Source organism: Lactuca serriola, chromosome 6, assembly GCF_051521515.1.
Source record: "Lactuca serriola cultivar US96UC23 chromosome 6, Lser_US96UC23_V15, whole genome shotgun sequence".
Taxonomy (NCBI): domain Eukaryota; kingdom Viridiplantae; phylum Streptophyta; class Magnoliopsida; order Asterales; family Asteraceae; genus Lactuca; species Lactuca serriola.
Window position 1 is genome coordinate 113,096,933 of NC_136413.1, and position 23,718 is coordinate 113,120,650.

At 42.4% G+C, this 23,718-nt stretch overlaps 1 protein-coding gene across 1 annotated transcript; it reads right to left on the bottom strand.

Moving 5' to 3' along the window:
* Positions 1-6,777: 6,777 nt before the first annotated feature.
* Positions 6,778-9,275, bottom strand: LOC145056677 (transcription factor MYC2-like). The gene has a single exon (XM_079004384.1). The coding sequence runs from the start codon at positions 9,041-9,043 to the stop codon at positions 7,043-7,045; it is 2,001 nt and encodes a 666-aa protein (XP_078860510.1). The 5' UTR covers positions 9,044-9,275; the 3' UTR covers positions 6,778-7,042.
* Positions 9,276-23,718: the final 14,443 nt, after the last annotated feature.

The window sequence follows — 23,718 nt, forward strand, 5'->3', positions numbered from 1 at the left end:
TTTTGGCTATGTTGCTGTCACGAAATTTCACAACAAAAGAGCAAGAAAAAGGGTAGTTTACTCACTGTTTTGAATCAATAATTTTGAGTATCATAACAAGTAACTTCCAGGGGTATTTGTTGGTAAAAATATCAAGCAAAAGGAAGGTGTATATGGGTGAAATGGTGGCTGAAACACAAAAGGGACAGCAGCCCTTTAGTTCATGGTTTTGATGGCTTTGGAAGGAAGTTTTTGTGCTTGAAAATGAGATGAAGGTTGAGAGTAATTCCCTGGAGTATTGGCTGCTCAAATGAGGGTAAAATGAAGATGAAATTTCGTGATTATGAAGGAGGAAAGAGTGGAAGAGGATAAGGGGACAAAACCTAGACTAGCTTGTGATGGGATGTGAGTTTAAGTGATGTGATCTTGTCTAGCCACTTGCTTGGGTGGTTGCTTAGAGATAGGGTTAGTTAACTAACTAACTACTAGTTATTTAGTTAGTTAGGAGTTCTAGTTAAGGATAGGGAAGGTCTTAATCTCGAAAATTAGAAGAGGGATTAATAAGCATTCTTAGTAAAATGTCTTAAGTGATTAAGCACTTATTAGTTAAGTTGGCACTTATCTCCACCAATTCTCTTATCTTAATTGATTTAGACATCATAAAACTTACATGAAATCACTTTAAGTCATGACCCATAACTAGTCATTCACTAGATAATAATACATATATACAAATACATACATGTATACTTAGTATAAAATAACAATGTAGTTTTTGTGTATTTGAACTTTAATGTTTATGTTTTATTCTTTTTATTCAAAAACACTTAAATACATTTTAATTATACCTTATAATAATTCATTTTATATTTTAATTTATTTAAATATAAAATTTATTGACCAATGTATAATTTCGTGACATTTAACCGGTTAACCATATCGTTAAACACGTTTTGTCACTTTGGTTCGTATATTTGTCAAATTTAGATCCTTCACATCTATTAAGCAAACGTTTTACATAGAACCTAACTTACTTATCAACTAGAGACATGTTGATACAAAAATTAAGTTTGTTGCGTTTAAATGATGTTATATGCTAATTTCACAAACCGGTGATGGTTCGTAGTCATACATCATAACGAAATTTATCAATAGTTACTTATTTTATATTTCATAATAACTTATTTGAATAAAAGAGGTTAAATTCCTTCAACCATTCTTGATAAAATACTCATATTTCTTAATAATCAAAACATAGCATCGCACGATCGTTCCTATTTTTATCAATTGTTACAGACGATATGTTGGATGAATTACATGGATCAGTGGTGTTTTCGAAGATTGACTTGCGAAGTGGGTATCATCAGATTCGCATGAGAGAAGGTGATGAATGGAATACGGACTTCAAGACCAAGCATGGGTTGTACAAATGGATTATGATGACATTTGGTCTTACAAATGTGCCTAGTACTTTCATGAGGCCGATAAACGAAGTATTAAAATCTTTTCTTGGGAGGTTCATAGTGGTATACCTTGATGACATCTTGCTATATAATAAAAGAAAATAAGATCATATGGTGCATTTACAAAAAGTGTTTGAAACTCTTAGAACATAAAAACTTTATGGGAAGAAGAAAAACTATTTGTTTTTTGTGGAAAATGTGATTTTCTTGGGTTATGTTGTCTCCAAAGATGGAATTTCGGTGGATCAATCCAAGATCGAAGCAATAAAGTCATGGCCTACTCTTACTACTCCTTTAGAAGTCTGATCGTTTCATGGGCTTGCTTCGTTTTATAGGAGGTTCATTTGCGATTTCAGCACCATTATGAGTCCTATAACGACCTGCTTGAAGAAAGGAGAATTCGCATAAGGGGAAGATGCTCATAAGGACTTTGCGAAAGTAAACGAGCTATTGTGTGCTGCTCCGGTCTTAGCACTTCCTGACTTTTCACAACCATCCAAGGTCGAGTGTGATGCGAGTGACATTGGCATAGGAGTTGTTCTCATTCACGGTAAATGACCTATCGTTTATTTTTCAGAAAATCTTGGAGGTGTTCGATTGAATTATTGTACGTATGATTAGGAGTTTTACGCTATTGTTAGAGCGTTGGATCATTGGGGCCATCACTTACCTGCAAATCATTTTTTTGCACTCATACAATGAGTCGTTGAAGTATATTAAGGGTCAACAAATATTGAGTACACGTCATGCTAAGTGGGTAGAGTTTTTGCAATCCTTCCCCTTCTCATCCAAGTATAAGGATGGAAAAAGCAACGTGGTAGTTGATACCTTGTCGAGGCAATATTCCTTGCTAGTGATAATGGATGCTCGTTTGATGGGGTTCGAAACATTGAAGAATTATTACAAATCTAATGTGGATTTTGGAGAATTGTTCGTGAAGTGTGCAAGTTGGCCTAATGGCGAATTCACATTACAAAAGGGCTTTCTCTTCATAGGGAATTGACTTTGTGTTCTGAAGTATGTGATTCGAGAACTATTGGTGCGAGAGGCTTATGGTGGGGGCTTGGTTGGGCATTTTGGAATCACTAAGACCATGCAAATACTAAAGGAACATTTTTATTGGCCAAAGATGTTAAGGGATGTGACCAACATCGTGAACAAGTGTCTGACGTGTCAAATGTCCAAAAGTTCGTTCAAGTCGAGATTGTACTCTCCTTTTTCGGTTCCTAATAATCCTTGGAAAGATGTATCCATGGATTTTGTGGTTGCTTTGCCTCTTACTCAAAGGGGTAAGGATGCAATTATGGTAGTGGTGGATCATTTTTCCAAGATGGCTCATTTTGTTGCTTGCAACAAAACGGATGATGCTAGTAATGTGGTTGATTTATACTTTAAGGAGATTGTACGTTTGCATGATATTCCAAAAATTATTGTTTCAGGTCGAAATTTGAGAATTTTGAGTTATTTTTGGAATACTCTAAGGATGAAGATGGGTACGAAACTACTGTTTAGTACTTCGCATCACCCACAGACCGATGGGTAGAGAGAGGTTACGAATAGGACCTTACGAAGATTGTTGCGAGGGTTTGGTGAACAAAACTCAGAAAGATTGGGATGTGAAGTTGGCACATGCTGAGTTCGCTTATAACTGATCTCATACGTTCACAACTGGGTATTCTCCATTCGAGGTTGTCTACGGTGTTAATCCATATCTTCCTTTAAACTTAATCCATTGCCAAAAGAAAAATTAGTTCATAAGGATGTTGAAGCCAAGTTAAAGTCGATGATGAAATTGCATACGAGACCTGTAATCGCATCGAAGTTGTGAATGCGAACTATAAGCAGAAGTCGGATGAGAACAAGAAGCCTCGAATATTTGCTGATGGACACTTAGTGTGGGTACACTTAAGGAAGGAACGTTTTCGAAGAAAAAGGAATAACAAGTTGATGCTAAGAGCTAAAGGTCCTTACAAGGTGGTGGGAAGAGTTAATGATAATGCCTCAAAGTTGAACTTCTAGGTAACTATGGAGTTCATGCCATGTTCAACATTCGAGACCTTTCCCCTTACCTTGATGATGATGTAATTGTTGAATTAAGGACAATTCCTTTTAAAGGAGGAGGGGATGATGCGAATGAGAAAGGCCTTGAGGAGGCCTTGAGGATACAAAAGTGACTTTGTTAAACTTCGAGCCAGAAGATGAGTATGAACTGATGCAAATGGTTGCGAAGGATCGCAACCCGTTGTAGTTGTTGAATATTGGATGCGAACAGATTTGATCCATTGCAAACGCTTACAACCAGTTGCATTTGCTGAATATTAGATGTGAACATATGCGACCCATTACAAACGATCGCAACCAGTTGCAGTCCTTGTTACCCGGGTGCGAACGCCAACACAAGATTGAGACTTGTAAGACTAGTTGTGATTGCGACCCTCGGAGCACGATCAAATGCGAAAGTCAATTCGTGGGGAGAACACCACGTGGGGTTTGCGTGTTAACATACGCAAACTAATGCGAGAAATTTCCTTTTCAAGGGTTCAGTTCTCACTTCGATTCCAGCTCCAATAAAGTAGGAAGGGACAGTTTCTTCTTCAAGACATCTCCTTTTTGTGGCTTTTGGCAGGGTGCATTTCTTGGTCACAAAGTCGAACTTTCCTTTTTTTGTTATGTCTTAGTTTTATTTTTCCGATGTAAACTTTGTTCATGAGTTGTTGCGACACTCAAAACTAATCAATTGAGAGATGATTTCCTGGTTTTGATAGAATTCAAGTTAATAGGTAGTTAATAGGTCTTAACTTGTTTTCATCGATATTCAATCTATAGGTCTAGATTGTATATCAAATATATCATTTGTTTATTGTTGTTCTTGTTCTCGTTCTTGCTCCTAATCTACCCATTTTTCTATCTTCTTTGTGAATCTTGTTCGTCTTGCTCTTGTTTCCGATGTTAGATAAAACCAAAGAAAACCCAAAAACAGATCCAACCTCAAACACGCATCAATATATATATATATATATATATATATATATATATATATATATATATATATATATATATATATATATATAACATATTAGTCATATCTTGAATTTGAAGAGGTACAAGATAAAATCTTTTTGTACAAATCAATTATGCATAACAAAACCATTAATAGTTACCAAAATATTGAAGTATTGAATTAAGAAAAGTTATTAAAAAATTAATTTGAAGCAAAATAACAATTATAAAATATTAAATTCATTAATATAAATTAATTTACATTTCTTAAACTAGATATAGATAATAATTAATTATATCAACTATATAAACATACAATATAAATATAAATTGTAAATATAAATATTTTAATTAAAAATGGTAATTTTTCTTATTACATACTAATAACTAATAACAAAATCTAATAACTTTTTTCCCGTAAGAAAACTGTTTATCAAAAAAACTATTTATCACCGTTGTTTTGTGCGGGCACACATCTAATATATATATATATATATATATATATATATATATATATATATATATATATATATATATATATATATACAGAGAGAGAGAGAGTTAGGTTCAAATGTTTTCACTATCTATTGTGTGCATGTGATTCTGGACCAATCATTTTAGTTATTTTAGGAAAATAATTAATGTATATTAAATGTTGAAGATGTAATTAATATTCATTATATCTTCAACATGTAATAGGCATTTATTACTTTCTTAAAATAACTAAAATAATTGGTCCAAAATCAGTCATACATGCACACAATAGATAGTAAAACCAAAATAACCTTACCATATATATATATATATATATATATATATATATATATATATATATATATATATATATATATATATATATATATATATATATATATATATAATCTTTGACCAAGTCAACTGTAAGATTGGATTTGGTAGATAATATTAACTGTATACATAGATAGGAGAGAAATTAATATTTTGTGATGGTTGTAGATAAATATAATTTTGTAAGGTGACAGTTGAAAAGTGTGAATAACGTGGTGGTGATGAGTGTAATATAAAAATAATAATTAGGTGGCATTAGCAAGACTTTTGTTTTGCCTCCCACATGATTATGAAGATGAAATTTGTTCAATCACTTTAACTAAAAACGTGTTTCTTTATTTTTGGTGGTGACACATTTATTTTGGCCTTTCACATGACACATTTTCTTTTGTATAGGTTTTGATGGTGACATATTTGTCCTTTTTCACCCTATTCTTATCTTCTTAAATAAAATTTGTTTTCATGAAAACGTTATATTAGTGATTGATTTTAACCCTATTCTTATCTTCTTAAATAAAAATTTATTTCATGAAAACGTTATATTAGTGATTGAGTATGCATATTAAATTCTAATAATGATGGGGAATAATATATAAAAACTAAATAAAAAAATTAACCATATATGCTTTTTTTTTTTAATTTGGCAAGGACATTTGTTTGTTACAATTACATTAAAATTCGAATAAGAAATGCTTCGCGTATTCTAAGATCAAAACATATATTGTTTTATCTATTAATTGTTGTTTAATAAATTCGTGTTAATTATATAGTTTATGAAAAACTAAAGTATAAATTGATTAAATATGAAAACTTATTACATAGATAAATAAGTTGAACTATTTCAATTCATTTCTGTACTTGAAACAAGATACCAATATGTTGCTACAATTTATATCAAGTTTCATTGTTTTTTATATGAAAACATCATCGTAAGTACAACAATGATTCACAAAAGGGAGACCATACTCAAGCATACAAACCAGGAAAGAAGAAAACATATTATACCTCAACATGATAAAAATTACAAATTTTTATTCAATTCAAAAGAGGTTCAACAATGACTCGCTCACATCTAATATGCAAAAGAATCCCCCATATAAATCCAAAACCCTAAAAAATTTGTTCAATATTAATCAATTCAAATATACCATAAAGCTTTTCAATCTCAAAAGATATGTTATTCCAAGAGTACCTTTGATAAAATTATTTGATAACTAAAAGTTATAATTTTATTTGTAGAAAGGTGTTTGCAAAAATAGCTGTAAACTTTATGAATATATAAAATTATATAAAAGAATATATGAATAAAAGCTCAAATTTGAAATATAAAAATACTAAAAACTCATAATAACTATAAAAAAAATCAAAACCTAATTAAAATAGCTTTTGAATTAAAGACCTTTTTATTTTTTATTTTTTTGTAAATTCCAAAAAAAAAAAATTATGAACTTACAAACACGCCTTAAATCTATCAAGAAAGCCAATTGTAAAGTAGAAAAAATAACTAGAGCTTCTATCGATACAAGGGTTAAGAATCTCTGATTTTCATATAGACAAAAGAGGCAAATTAACCCTCTTTAACTTATATACAAGCAACATGAAAGATCAAAGATCAAAGATGTACCCCGAAAAAAGAATACGAGTATACTAACAAATACTTGGAAGAATAAGAATGTTAAATAACACTAAACAACACAAGTTGAAGCAACAATCAAAATCCTGATTCGTGGGTATCATCAGAAAATTACCCATATCAGGAATCATCAGAAAATTACCCATCAGGAATCATCAACTTACCTCGGATCCGATACTCTGTTAGTCAACGCTAATCGGAGCTGTTCCTGAGTGTAAAATCGAGTACCCATTTTAACTGTCGCTTGTTGCATCATCAAATCGTTGACCACCGATACACTCGCATGGTGGACGTCAAGATCGAGGTCCTTTAACGCCGACATTAGACGGGCGGCAGGGTGGTTTTTCTTGCTACATTGAATCCTAATCATGGCGTCCCAGCCGATGATTTTGATATCTATGTCTATATCTGTGATTTTTGGGTGGTTTGGGTTAGGGGTGGGTGTTAATTTGAAGTCTTCCGGTGGTGAGACGGTGGAAGAAGATGATTGATGGGAGTCTTTGGTTAATAATATCTCTTTTTTCATGGCGTCAAGCTGGGTTTTGAGTTCTTCTTTACCGGTTTCTGTGTTTTGAAGCTTTGATTTGAGGTCGTTGATGTAAGAAATGGCGTCGCCGAGGAGAGACGCTTTGTCCATTTTAGAAACGTTGGGGACGACGGCTCGAAGGGCGTAGAATTTTTGGTTTAGCTTTTCTCTTCTTTGTCTTTCGGCTTCCACGTGATTCAATGGCTCTTCCCGGCCGTTTGCCGGTTTTCTACCGCGTTTTTTTGGTCGTTTCTCCGGCTCCACCACTAGTCGGCTCTCCGCCTCTCTTCCGATTGATGGATCTAGCTCTGCTCCACCGGATTTTACAGTCTCCGATGGTGGAATAACCGTGCCGGAGGTGAACGAGAGCATCCCATCGTGGGGTTTCTTCTTTTTGTTGCTGTTATCTTCTCCTCCGGCGAACGTCTTCTTGCTTTCACCAAAATTCAGGAGTTCGACAGATTCAGGCTTACAAGAATGAGAAGTATTCCCGTTTCTGCTTCCGTCGTAAGATCCGAATTCTGAGAAATTTAATTCTCTGCTCCCGAACAATCCTTGATTTTGGATGGATTCACGATTGGAATTGTGAATCACAGAGCTAGGGTTTTCAGTTAACGAGCTGCAGCTAGGGTTGTCGATGGAGATTTGCTTTGAGACTGAGTTATTTGATGGGATTACAGTCGTCGGAGGGGCTACTGCGGTGACATCAACAGAATCTTTCATTTCTACGGTGGTGGTGGTGGTGGTGGTGGTGGCGGCGGCAGAAGAAGATACTGGATCGGTTAGCCACAACGACGATGGATCAGTAGTATCACCTCCGGGTGTCTGATTCGGGTTCATTGGCGTCAAATCTGGAGGGCTATAACTGAAATTAAATAGTACTCTGGCCTCATTCATGAGATCTGAACTTTGAAAAATCAACTCCGTTGAACCTAATTCAAGAACTCCGTTTGTAGACGGAATACAGACGATCGTCTGCAATCCGAAACCCTCACCTTGCCGTGCACGCTCGCACTGCGACGCCAATAACCGCTCCCGGCCGGCAATCCAAACAGGTTGATTACTGAACATCGCCTGACCGGGCAATCCACTACCGTTGACGAACGACTGCGTCATCGAGATGAGAAAAAACCACTCCGTATCAGTAACTTCCTCATCCACGGCTTCGTTCTCCGGCATCTGTGTGCCAGATATCAATGAATTCAGCTCCCGGAGCACCTTCTTCCGGTGCTCCTGCTCCGCCAAAGAACTAACCGACGTCGTCGTTTTTTGCTTGTTGATCTCCCCCTTGTAATACCCGTCGCCCCACCCTAAAAACGAGGGGCTCGTGTAATCCACGGCGGACGATTGCCAGAAGATCCCATAAGTCCACGAATCACGAGCGTTATCAATCAACCCCTGAAGACGTTGCTGTAAAGAATCCTGATTAAAAGGCTGTGACTCGCCGGCAAGCTTATGAAGATCATTTGTAGAAGTGGACGCAGAGGACGATGCCGGAGGAACCGCAGACGGCGCTGCCGTACTAGTAGGATTACCCCAAAAGGAAGACATATCAGAGCTGATGAACGCATCCATCATGGCGTTATCATCTGCGTTCCATAAATTCATCGCCGTCGGAAGACGGTAATCCGTCATCCCACAAACAAATTTAAAATAAAATCAAACAAATTAGAAAGAGGTCAACTGATTTGGATCAAAAGATGGGGATGATTAGGTTTAAATGGACACGTGGTGGTGGCTGCGGCGGCGGAGCAGCCACGAGAGAGAGAGAGAGAGAGAGAGAGAGAGAGAGAGAGAGAGAGAGAGAGAGAGAGAGAGAGAGAGCGGCGAAGGAGGCCGAAATGCAAATGAGGTGATTCGCCGATATAATCGCAGAATTAATTTTTACCATGGCCGGCGATTACTAAATGTATTTTTGATTTTACATATTTGTCCCCTTAGGATCCGATCGATCCGATTTGAAATTTGGATTAGGTCGAAACCGGGTTTTGACCAACTATATCGGATTAATGCAATCCACCGGAGTGTAACTGCATTCATAGCATTCATATCTTTTATAACGATCAAAAATTTCAACATGATTTAAACTTTACAAAACAACCCATTTTAATAACGTTGTTACAAAAAGGTTTTCAATACATTATTTAACAGAGTATTTCTCAGGTCCATTTCATAAAACACTAACGCGAAGAACGGTACGATTAAGCCTTTGCCTTGCCACAGCCTCCTGAGAACCTAAAAACATAAAACCACAACTGTAAGCCAGAAAGCTTAGTGAGATACCCCCAAAATACCAACCACATATACGCCCTTCCAGGCCACGACCTTCCGGTCCAAAACATATTGCCTTCCGGCCCATAACATATTGCCTTCCGGCCCATAACATATTGTCTTCCGTCCCACAACATAAAAAGCGTACATAACATAACAGAACATAGAACAACCATGCATATCGGGTCACACTCCAGACCAAGCAACCGTGCACATAACATATAATCATATAACAGTTCACAGTCGGCAAACCGATCAACAGATCACATAACATATCATTACCCTAACCAAGATACCAGCCTAGCCGATTACTAGCGTAACATCACCCTACGACTCAGCCAACATACTAATTACGCACATACGTCTTTCCAGGCCGTGACCTTCCGGTCCACATCGCAATGCCTTCCGGCCCACAACATGTAATGCCTTCCGGCCCACAACATATAATGCCTTCCGGCCCATAACGTAATGCCTTCCGGCCCATATCCCGCAATATCATAACAACAGACAACTACCCGGATTTCCATCCGATAAAGGGTCGGCCTTGGTGCCTTAAACCCTATTGATATAGTGAGGATAACTCACCTCGCGATTGTCGACACTCTGAACCGAAGAAGCAGACTCTCGAACCACCAACTCACCGCAAATCCCATACTAACCAACATAACAAGCATAACCATTAGGTCAACATACTTCCACTTATCGGGCCAAGACCAAAAGTCCCAATCTCACACAAAGTCCAACATTGGCCCAATTTATCAAATTGGGCCCACCTCACCAAATGAGCCTAGATCCAATATTCATAATATTAATTGGACCCAAAATACTCTATTCATAATTTCCAGACATGGCCCAAACACCAACGACCCATAAATGGCCCAACACAAAGGCCCAAAAGGTAGTCCACACGAGGAGTACGCGGGGCGTACTCTCCTTGGTACGCAGGGCGTACTGCATTGACTCGCAAAGGACAATCGGGTTACGCGGGGCGTACTACACAGTTACGCGGGGCGTAACTGCCAAAACTATTAAGTCCTTCTTACAGCTTAATGGCTTAAGCTCTTAAGCCCAAACTACAGATCCATGTGCCAAATATGATTAGAAATCATAAAGTCTCAGGCTTTATCACTGGGGACGTCCTTAAGCTCTTAATCCAAGGTCTTAATCCATTAAGACCCACATAACTCATACATGGAATAACTACAGCCCTTGGGACCTCATTTTTATCACTCAAGACCTCTCCAAAGGTCTGAAAGGACAGATACACTTGACCAAATCGGACTATGCAACAAGATGAAGACTTTTGGGACAAGAATGATAACAAAGCTTCAAAATACATAGATCTATGCAATATGAGGGTCAAGCAAGAAGCTTTATACCTTAAACCAGCTCCAAAGGGTGGTATTTCTTCAGATCCACAAGTTCCACACGTTCTTCTTCTTCTTTGACAACTTCCCTTTTCTCCTTCAAGCCCTTCTTTTGCCAATACAAGCTTCTCAAGGTCAAATACACTCAAATATGGAGGGAATACGAGATTAGGGTTTCTCTGAGGTTGAAGATGAGTGTAAGGAGGCTGAGGGGTGAACCATCTCACTCGACTACCCGCATTTAATCAAGTCATTACGCTGGGCGTATGTCCAGCTTACGCTGGGCGTACCCAGCCACCTTTCAAAATACTTACACATGCATGCATGGAACCATTTCCTTCTTATACCACAAAGAACTATAAGCAATGATCAACTTCGAGGCACCGCAACTCCTCTAGTCTAAACCCACTCGCAAATAATTTTACATTCAAACGAGGGTGACGAGAAGCCCCAATACTTCTAACACATACACTCGCCCGAAACCTTCTCGGATGAAACTCCTTTCTCGAAAAGGACTAGAATTACCTTTCTCTTAAACTTCAGGGACTTATAATTGAACACTCGAAGAACGGGGTGTTACAATTCTCCCCCACTTAAATTAGGCTTCGTCCTCGAAGCCTGCAGCAACTCTAAATCAGAACTTCCCATGCAACGCACTACCTGGCACTAACCAAACCATGTCCCTCAAGGTACAACCCTCGAAATCCGAAACTCACTTCCTCCTTTCTCGCGGTGTCCTGACCACCGTCTCAAGTCGGTCACCGACTTTACCCTCTGATAGTCACACTCAACAATCGGGTACTACCCATGATGCAATACTGCTCCAGATCACAATAATTACTCGACCCATATGAGCTAGAAATAACCATGAACCACCGGATTCCCGATCCGAATCCAAGTATATCCACTCCGAGCTGACAGAAGGACACATTCTTCAGTCACAGAGCAACTCCCACGAGTTCTCTTCTTGTAATCACACGCACACGCTGAACCAGCCCTAGTACTCTCGGGTTGGGAAAAACCCGCCACACTGACGACATCTCTAACACCCCCAGGAGGAATCACCACTACATACACAACTCCTTGATCAGAATCAAGCCGGGAGTCCCAGACTCCATCCCAGTATCCCTCCTGAGACTCTTGGCTCTACCCCCGCGGAATCCCTCCCGTGTCCTCAGCAGACATCCCATCATGATGTCATTCCATACCATCATCGCAATCACGCAGCTCAATGACCACCGTCGGACCACTCTGATCATAACTCTACGCTGCCGCTTTCACTTCCGTGAATTTACTCTTCCTCTCGGAGCTACACTCCTCTCTCTCTTTCCTCACCAAGGAGATCCACTCGGCTGCCTTGTCACCACGACAAGTGCCACGGTGCTCACCTAACGCTGAACTACCCCTTTATAGCATAACCGCTATCCACGCAACACATATGCCCTGAATCTGCTCGCAAGGACTCTCGAGTCCATGCACCATCTCTACTAATCAAGATCAATACCCAGGGCCAGACCTTCTAGTGCTAACACATCACAACATAACCAACCCATTTCCTCGGACCGATCCGATAATACCTGCAGAGTCTTCAGCATGACTAGTCCACCTCACTAGGTCTTCAGTCTGCCTGGACCATCCTCCCAAGCCTTCGACCTGACTGATACGCCTTCCGGCCTTCAGTCTCTCCGGACCGCTCAAGCAGCACTCATCATTCTGAGCCATCCCTCTGGGAATCCTCCCATGCATATTGTTCTCGTCCTCTAAGGGTTCCGAACTCTATCTCTAACATACATACTCAATCTCGGCCCGATCCCAGACCCTCCACACTCAAATGCCCCAGGTCTGCTACTCACCCATACCAGTCCGCTCTCGGCTGAAAGAAATACCTCCGAAATCCCAAGCAGCTAAACAACCTCACAAGTCTATCGATCATCCGGAGAATTTCCAATTCTCCCCCACTTAGGGCACTGCCTATCAATCACTGGTCGCTATCACCGACCTCCCAAAATAACCTTGCACAAAACCCAACGCTTACACGCAAACTGATTCCCACTAGCACTAGCAACCTTCACAAAAACGCATTCCCTCACTGATCATCCCGCTCGACAAAAAAAAACTCAAACTGCATCTAACCTTTCCTCGGAAAGTCGATGCTACCCGACCTTCAAACCCATGCCAGATTCCCACTAATAACTCTCATGGAAGATAACCAACGAAATTTCTCAAAACAATAACTCATTAACAAACCACAACCCGCAAAACGACGAATACTGCATCGAAACCACACAAAGATACCAGCACACAATAATTCATCACAATAATCACAAGACAACAAGAAAGAAACATACCCGCAGCTGCATCCGGCACTGCTCTAACCTCCTCCACTGCAAGCTGAAAAGCACGACCCTAAGCCCTTGGGGCTTCGCTCCACTCAGACCTCCATCCGCGATCCTCAACATGGCCGGTGCTGGAGCCTGCACCGGTCCTGCAGCAAACTGTGGACAGTTGATCCTCAAGTGTCCAACCTGACGACAGTGATAACATAACCTCAAATCCCGCACCGGCACTGACTGTCGGCAATCCCTCGCATAGTGCACCTCCCTTCTGCACTTACGGCATGCACCACCGGACCGACAAACTCCGGCGTGACCCCTCCCACACTTTCCACAAGCGTGGCTGCACTGATCTCCTATCCTGGAATCAACGGTCTTAGACCGTTTCGTCGCCGGCTGCGACTGAACCGGAGCTTGCCTCAGCTCACACAACTGCAACTCAATTTCTAACTCACGCCGCCTGGCGGCCTCCTGCAACTCCAACAAGGTCTCGCACCTCTGCGCAGACACAAAATGTCTGATGTCCCTCTTGAGCATGCTCAGATATCGAGACATCTGAGCCTGCTCCAAAGCGAACTCAGGGCAAAACATCGCCCTCTCAGCGAACATCCTGGTGATCTCAGTCACCGACTCTGAATCCTGTTTCAGCTCCAGGAACTCCTGAGCCAATCTCTCCCTCTCCATTTGCGGAACATAACGAGCGCTGAACATCTCTCTGAACTGTTCCCATGAAACCGCAGCCCTCTGCGCATCCGAGTATGACCCCATGGTCAATCTCCACCAATCCTTCGCCCCGAGCCTCAACAGGTTCAGAGCACACCTCACCCTCAGATCAGCAGGGCATGAACACGTGAAGAAACACCCCTCCACGTCCAATAACCACCTCATAGCAACAATCGAGTCCTGAACTCCATCAAAGGTGGGAGGCTCCGTATTATCGAAGTCCCGATACTGAAAATCCCTACCAGCTCCTCCCCCTGCCGCTGCTACAACCGTTGTAGCCGCCGCGAGAGCCGCATAGCGCTCATCAAAATACTCAACCATGGCGGTCTTGATCGACCCAAACAACTCCGGCAACTCAGCCCAGAACAATGCAGCAACCTCAACACGCAGGATCTCGCGAATCCTAGCATCCAACTCGCTCGTGCTCATCTGACCGATAACCTCGGACGGCACCGATCCACCCGGAACTCTCTCTCCAGCTCCCGATCTTGATCCGGATCCACTCCCAGCATGCCTCAGGATCTCCATACCGCTAAGCCATTGGCTCTTTGGTTAGCATTCATATCTTAGGGGATAAAATCAGAATTGATATCAGATCCTTAATCGGATTCGCCAAAATCAGGTTCAAATCCATCGTAATATATATATATATATATATATATATATATATATATATATATATATATATATATATATATATATAAGGTGATGTTCAATAGAGAACCATAATTAACCAAGGAACCAATCTTTTTTTCAACTTTTAGAACTTATTTTTTATCAAAAAAAAACAAAAAATACATAAATTCATAAGTTTTTATCATTTTTCCAATGATATCAAATTCGATTTTTTTATGTCAAATTCACAATGTGAATTTTTGAAAATTCACAACGTGAATCCGAAAAATATTTTTCACATTCACAATGTTAATATATGAATTTAGATATTTTTAGATTTTTTTTCGATAAAGAATAAGCTCTATAAAATTGAAAAAAAGATTTGGTTTCTTGAAATACCAATAATTATGGTTCTCTATTGAGCTTTAGTAAATCATGACGATAAGACTATTCGTCATGATTTACTAAAGTTTAGTAAATATGTGTAACGACCGAAAAATTCCAACCAATTTAAACTTTTAAAAAACAACCCGATTTCATTAAATTATTACAAAAAGGTTTTCAATACAAATGATTTAGAGTATTCCCAGAATCACATCACAACATAAACATGATGAGCGGTACGATCACGCCTTTGCCTTGCCACGGTCTCCTGAAGAACCTGAAAAACATTAAACCACAACTGTAAGCCCGAAAGCTTAATGAGATATCCCCAAAATACCAACCACATATACCATACACGCATAATATACCACATCATATCCGATCACAGAACAGCCATGCACCTCGGGTCTACTGTGTGACTGGTCCGCCGCACCGGCCAACAGTCCACCTAGTCCACCCTCCGAGTCTAGCCATATACATCGAGTCTGCAGTGTGATTATTCCGCCCGCACCGGGCCTTCAATCCACCTGGTCCACTCTCTGGATCTACAATATGACTGGTCCGCCCGCACCGGGCCTTCAGTCGGCCTGGTCCACTCTCTGAGTCTATAGTATGACTGGTCCGCCCGCACCGGGCCTTCAGTTGGCTTGGTCCACTCTCCGAACCTCGACATGTCTGGTCCGCCCTCTTGGGGCCTACAGCATATCCGGACCGCTCGCTGGGCCTTCGGGACAACCGGTCCGCCCTGGGTATCTTGGCCTACAGCACAAAGCAGGACCCGCCTCAACCCAACCCCAGTCCAACAACCATGTGCACATAAACATACAATCATATAGCAATTCACAGTCAACAAGCCGATCTAGCAGATCATATAACATATCATCATCCTAACCAGGATACCGACCTAACCGGTCACTAGCAAAACATCATCCTACATAACAGGATACCGACCTTAACCAGGTCTCTAACACATACCATCCTAACTACCAGGATGCAAACATATCAAAGCAATAACATAACAACAAAAATCACGAACTAGCCAACATAGCACAAATAATCATTAGGCTAAGCACAATACCATTCCAAGGATAAATTGACCAATTTACCCTTAACTCATTCCGGCCCAACACTGGATAAGCTCTCAAGCCCACTAATGGCCCAAAGTCCAAAAGTCCGAAGCAAAGCCCACTATTGGCCCAATTTACTAAATTGGGCCCACCTCACCAAATGGGCCTAGACCCATGGTCCATAACAACTAATGGGTCCACAATACTCTATCCATAATGTCCAGTCACGGCCCAAAATCCAGCAGCCCAATAACAGCCCAATCCTTAAGGCCCAAAATGAAAAACCCAACAGAGGGAGTACGCTGGGCGTACCCTCCTTGGTACGCGGGGCGTACACGCTGATTCGCAACTGGGGATCGGGGCACTGACCCGCTACGCGGGGCGTAACTTCGCTGCTCATTAAGTCCTCATAACTTCTTAATGGCTTAAGCTCTTAAGCCCAAACTTTAGATCCTTAGGCCAAATATGCCTAAGATTCATAAAGTCTCAAACTTTATCACTTGGGACGTCCATAAAGCTCTTAATCCATTAAGACCTTCATATCTCACACATGGAACAACCACAGCCCTTGGGACCTCATTTTTCTCACTCAAGACCTCTCCAAAGGTCTGAAAGGATAGATAATCTTGACCAACTCAAAACATGCATCAAGATGAGGACTTTTGGGACAAGAAGGATGTCAAAACTTCACAACACTTAGATCTATGCAATATAAATGACAAGCAAGAAGCTTTATACCTCAGATAGGCTCCAAAGAATGATATCTTTCCAGATCTATAAGCTCCAGCCACTCAAATCCTTCTTTGACAACTTCCTCTTTCTTCTTCTAGCCTCTCCTTTGCCAAAATAAGTTTTCCAAGGCCAAACACACCCAACAATGGAGGTGGAACAGCTATCTAGGGTTTCTGAGGTTAAGAGAGAGCTTATGGAGGCTAGGGTATGAACCAACATTTTCCTTATATAGTGGCTGACCCTAATTTTAGGGTTTTAGAACTCTGAGAGTACACTGGGCGTACTCAACCTTGCACCCGCGTCACTTACTCAATTACGTTGGGCATACTCGGCGTGTCCCCAAATTTCATATTTAGCCCTCTTTTTCCACTTTTCCCATAAGATGACCAAAATACCCTTCCTCTTAAATCCCGGGGACTCACAATTAAGTACTCTTAGGAACGGGGCGTTACAATTGTCCCCCACTTAAATTAGGCTTCGCCCTCTAAGCCTGCGGCAACTCTACTCTAGGACTTCTCCTGCAACGCACCACCTGGCATTAACCAAACCAGGTTCCTTAAGACACACCCTTCGAAGTCTGAAACTCAACCTTCCCTTTTCTTGCGGTGTTCTGACCACCGCCTCAAGCCAGCCACCAGCTTCACCCTTTGATAACCACACTTATCAACCGAGTACCACTCCATGACACTTTTCTCGATCCTGATCACAACAATCACTTGACTCTTACGAGCTAGATATAACTCTGAACCATCGGGTTCCCGATCCGAGTACAAATCTATCCATTTCATGCTGACAGAATGACACATTCTTCAGCCTCAGAGCAACTCCCATGAGTTCTCCTCTTGCAATCACATGCACATGCTGAACTAGCTCTAGCACCCTTGGGATGAGAAAACCCGCCACACTAACGACACCTCCAATCATCCCCCAGGATGAATCACCACTACATACATAATTCCTTGATTAGAGTTAAACTGGGAATCCAAGACTCCATCCCTGCATCCTTTCCGAGCCTCTTGGCTCTACCCCCGCGGAAATCCTTCCACAACCTTAGCAGACATCTCATCCGGATGTGATTCCATACCACTGCCTCAATCACGCTACTCAATGACCATAATTGGATCACTCCAATCATACCTCTACACTGCCGCTTTCACTTCCGTGAATTCACACTCCCTCTCGGAGCTACATTCCTCTCTCTTTCCTTATCGAGGAAATCCACTTGGCCGCCTTGACATTGCGACAAGTGCCACGATGCTCGCCCAACGCTACACCACTCCCTTATAGCATAACCGCTATCCATGCAACACACATGCTCTGAATCTACTCGTAAGGACTCTCGAGTCCATGCACTATCTCCACTAATCGAGATCAATACCTGGGGCCAAACCTTCTAATGCTAACACATTGCGACATACTCAATCCATTTCCTCGAACCGATCTAACAATACCTGCAGAGTCTTCAGCATGACTGGACCGCCTTACCAGGCCTTCAGCCAATCTGGACCACTCTCAGAACCTTCAGCCAATCTCAATCTGGACTGCCCTCCAGGGCCTTCAGCCTGGTTGGACTGTTCTCCGAGCCTTCGGCCTGACTGGTACGCCTACCGGCCTTCAGTCTACCCGGACCGCTCAACTAGCCTTCATCCTTCCGAGTTATCTCTCCGGGAAATCCTCTCATGCATACTGTTCTAGCCCTCTAGGGGTTCCGAACTCTATCTCCATCATATTCACTCAATCCCGGCCTGATCTCTGGCCCTCCATAATCAAATGCCCTAGGTCTGTATCCCGCCCCGCATGCTTGCTACTTACTCATACTAGCCTACCCTCTTGGCTGACAGAAACACTGTTGAATCCCAAGCAGCGAAACAACCTCCAATGCTCATCGATCTTCCGAAGAATTTTCCAATTCTCCCCCACTTATAGCACTGACTAACAACCACCGGTCGCCATCACCGACCTCCCTCAACACCCTACACAACACAAACACTTACACGCGAACTGCGTCCTGCAAGCACGAGCAACCTTCACAAAATCACATATCAACATTGATCATCCCGAGCTCGAACGAAACTCGATCTTCAGCTAACCCCTCCTCAGACTGTAGATGCTACCCGACATTCAGACCAAACGCTAGATTTCCACTAATAACCCTCATGAATGATAACCAACGAAATCCCCAACACTAACCCATAACCATACCATAACCCTCAAAGAACAACGAAAACCACACCAAAAACCACACAATGAGACTAGCAGATAAACAATACTCCACAATAATCACAAGATAACAAGATATCAAGAAGGAAACATACCCGCAGCTGCATCCAGCACTGCTCTGACCTCCTCTGCTGTAAGCTGAAAAGCACGACCCTAAGCCCTTGGGGGCTCCGCTCCACCCTGACCTCCACCCGTGATCCTCAAAGTGGCCGGTGCTGGAGCCTGCACCGGTCCTGCAGCAAGTTGTGGACAGTTGACCCTCAAATTTCCAACCTGATGACAATGATAACAAATCCTCAAATCCTAAACCGGCGCTGACTGCCAACAATCCCTCGCATAGCGTCCCTCCTTTCCGCACTTGCGGCATGCACCACCGGACCTACAAACTCCGGTGTGACCCTTCCCACACTTCCCACAAGCGTGGCTGCTCTGATCTTCCACCCTAGAATCAACGGTCTTGGACCGTTTCGGCGCCTGCTGCGACTGCACCGGAGCCTGCCTCAGCTCACGCAACTGCAACTCAATCTCCAACTCACGCCGCCTGGCGGCCTCCTGCAACTCCAACAAAGTCTCGCACCTCTGCGTAGACACAAACTGTCTGATATCTCTCTTGAGCATACTCAGATATCGGGACATCTGAGCCTGCTCTGAAGCGAACTCAGGGCAAAACATCGCCCTCTCAGTGAACATCCTGGTGATCTCAATCACCGACTCCGAACCCTGCTTTAGCTCCAGGAACTCCGGAGCCAATCTCTCTCTCTCTCTCTCTCTCTCTTTCTCTCTCTCTCTCAACCCGCGGAACATAACGAGTGTTGAACATCTCTCTGAACTGATCCCATGAAACCGCAGCCCTCTGCGCATCCGAATATCACCCCGTGGTCAATCTCCACCAATCCTTCGCCCCGAGCCTCAATAGGTTCAGAGCACACCTCACCCTCTGATCAGCAGGGCATGAACACGTGAAGAAACACCCCTCCACGTCCGACAACCATCTCATAGCAACAATCGGGTCCTGAACCCCATCAAAGGTAGGAGGCTTTGTATTATCGAAGTCCCGATACTGAAAACCTCGACCAGCTCCTCCCCGTACCGCTGCTACAGCCGTTGTAGCCGCCGCGGCAGCCGTCTCTATGAGAGTTGCATAACGCTCATCAAAATACTCAACCATGGCGGTCTTGATCGACCCAAACAGTTCCGGTAACTCATCCCGGAACAACACAGCAACCTCATCATGCAGGATCTCACGAATCCTCGCATCCAACTCGCACGTGCTCATCTGACCAATAACCTCGGGCGGTACTGACCCGCCCGGAACTCCCTCTCCTGCTCCCGATCCTGACCCGGATCCACTCCCAGCATGCCTCGGAATCTCCATACTGAAAAACCCCACAAAATCTCAGATTCTTCCCACTATCCCGGGAACCAACTCTCAATCCAACCCTAGATGTCATGGTTTCCCTGATACGCGTATAGGTCCTGTGCTTTCAGTAGTACGGGCCCATACTACCTTCCGCAGCTACCCATATTTGTATGAAGTACTACCACAACACCCTAGTGAAAACATACAAACAAGCGCTCTACCCTCACTACTAGAGGAGCACTGGAAATCTCCCACAAGGAAACCCTAGGCTAACAGGCATCATAAATCAGGCAACATTATCATGAAATCCTGAAGATCCCTAGCCTAGCACTAGCATGCTGTTCTATCAAAGCTCAAAAAAAAATATCATGTATGGTATTTTGGGGTTACTTACTGGCTTCGGCTGATCGTACCTCCGCATCCTCCTTTACCCATTTTGAAAATCATTTTAAATTCTTTTTTGAAAACCCTCCTCGATTTGAGACTGGAGTCACACGAGTGTTCCTCCAATTCCCTCAAACCAAGGCTCTAATACCAACTTGTAACGACCGAAAAATTCCAACCAATTTAAACTTTTCAAAAACAACCCGATTTCATTAAATTATTACAAAAAGGTTTTCAATACAAATGATTTAGAGTATTCCCAGAATCACATTACAACATAAATATGAGGAGCGGTACGATCACGCCTTTGCCTTGCCACGGTCTCCTGAAGAACCTGAAAAACATTAAACCACAACTGTAAGCCCGAAAGCTTAGTGAGATATCCCCACAATACCAACCACATATACCATACACGCATAACATGCCACATCATATCCGATCACAGAACAACCACGCACCTCGGGTCTACTGTGTGACTGGTCCGCCGCACCGACCAACAATCCACCTGGTCCACCCTCCGAGTCTAGCCATATACATCGAGTCTGCAGTGTGATTGGTCCACCCGCACCGGGCCTTCAATCCACCTGGTCCACTCTCTGAGTCTATAGTATGGCTTGTCCGCCCGCACCGGGCCTTCAATCTGCCTGGTTCTACTCTCTGAGTCTACAGTATGACTGGTCCGCCCGCACCGGGCCTTCAGTCGGCCTGGTCCACTCTCCGAGCCTCGACACGTCTGGTCCGCCCTCTTGGGGCCTACAGCATATCCGGACCGCTCGCTGGGCCTTCGGGACAACCGGTCCGCCCTGGGTATCTTGGCCTACAGCACAAAGCAGGACCCGCCTCAACCCAACCCCAGTCCAACAACAATGTGCACATAAAAATACAATCATATAACAATTCACAGTCAACAAGCCGATCTAGCAGATCACATAACATATCATCATCCTAACCAGGATACCGACCTAACCGGTCACTAGCATAGCATCATCCTACATAACAGGATACCGACCTTAACCAAGTCTCTAACACATACCATCCTAACCACCAGGATGCATCCATATCAAAGCAATAACATAACAACAAATACCCGGATCTCAATTCGATAAAGGGCCGGCCTTGGTGCCTTAGACCCTATTGATACAGTGAGGATAACTCACCTTGCCACTGCCGAAACTCTGAACTGAAGAAGCAGATTCTCGAATCATCGACTCACCGAAAATCCCGAACTAGCCAACATAACACAAATAATTATTAGGCTAAGCACAATACCCTTCCAAGGATAAATTGACCAATTTACCCTTAACTCATTCCGGCCCAACACTGGATAAGCTCTCAAGCCCACTAATGGCCCAAAGTCCAAAAGTCCAAAGCAAAGCCCACTATTGGCCCAATTTACTAAATTGGGCCCACCTCACCAAATGGGCCTAGACCAATGGTCCATAACAACTAATGGGTCCACAATACTCTATCCGTAATGTCCAGTCACGGCCCAAAATCCAGCAGCCCAATAACAGCCCAATCCCTAAGGCCCAAAATGAAAAACCCAACAGAGGGAGTACGTTGGGCGTACCCTCCTTGGTACGCGGGGCGTACACGCTGATTCGCAACTGGGGATCGGGGCACTGACCCGCTACATGGGGCGTACTCTTAAGTTACGCGGGGCGTAACTTCGCTGCTCATTAAGAACTCATAACTTCTTAATGGTTTAAGCTCTTAAGCCCAAACTTCAGATCCTTAGGCCAAATATGTCTAAGATTCATAAAGTCTCAAACTTTATCACTTGGGACGTCCATAAAGCTCTTAATCCAAGGTCTTAATCCATTAAGACCTTCATATCTCACACATGGAACAACTACAGCCCTTGGGACCTCGTTTTTCTCACTCAAGACCTCTCCAAAGGTCTGAAAGGACAGATAATCTCGACCAACCCAAAACATGCATCAAGATGAGGACTTTTGGGACAAGAAGGATGTCAAAACTTCACAACACTTAGATCTATGCAATATAAATGACAAGTAAGACGCTTTATACCTCAGATAGGCTCCAAAGAATGATATCTTTCCAGATCTATAAGCTCTAGCCACTAAACTCCTTCTTTGACAACTTCCTCTTTCTTCTTCTAGCCTCTCCTTTGCCAAAATAAGCTTTCCAAGGCCAAACACACCCAAAAATGGAGATGGAACGGCTATCTAGGGTTTCTGAGGTTAAGAGAGAGCTTATGGAGGCTTGGGTATGAACCAACATGTTCCTTATATTGTGGCTGACCCTAATTTTAGGGTTTTAGAATTCTGAGAGTACACTGGGTGTACCTCTAGTATGCTGGGCGTACTCAACCTTGCACCCGCGTCACTTACTCAATTACACTGGGCGTAATCCCAGCTTACGCTGGGCGTACTCGGCGTGTCCCCAAATTTCATATTTGGCCCTCTTTTTCCACTTTTCCCACAAGATGACCAAAATACCCTTCCTCTTAAATCCCGGGGACTCACAATTAAGTACTCTTAGGAATGGGGCGTTACAATATGGTTATGCTTACAAGTTTAAGTACAATTCTGAACATTGGAAAAGTTTCAATGTATGGCAGAACGAATGAGAAGAATCAAATTAGGCAGAAAGATAAAAGTTTCTCCAATCTGAAAAGATGGGTGAGTACTTGAGTATCGTGTTTTATGACTATCTTAGTGATAATGAAACCATATCACAATGGATTCTCTAAGGAAATCTTAGTGCATTTGTATGGCTAAGAAGAGGAATCGTGAATTGTTGAAATGGTTAAATCTAGAAGATGAGTCATACTTTGTTCCAAAAACAAGTCTTAGAGTCATACTCCAAGATTGTAACTTGAGTGACATAA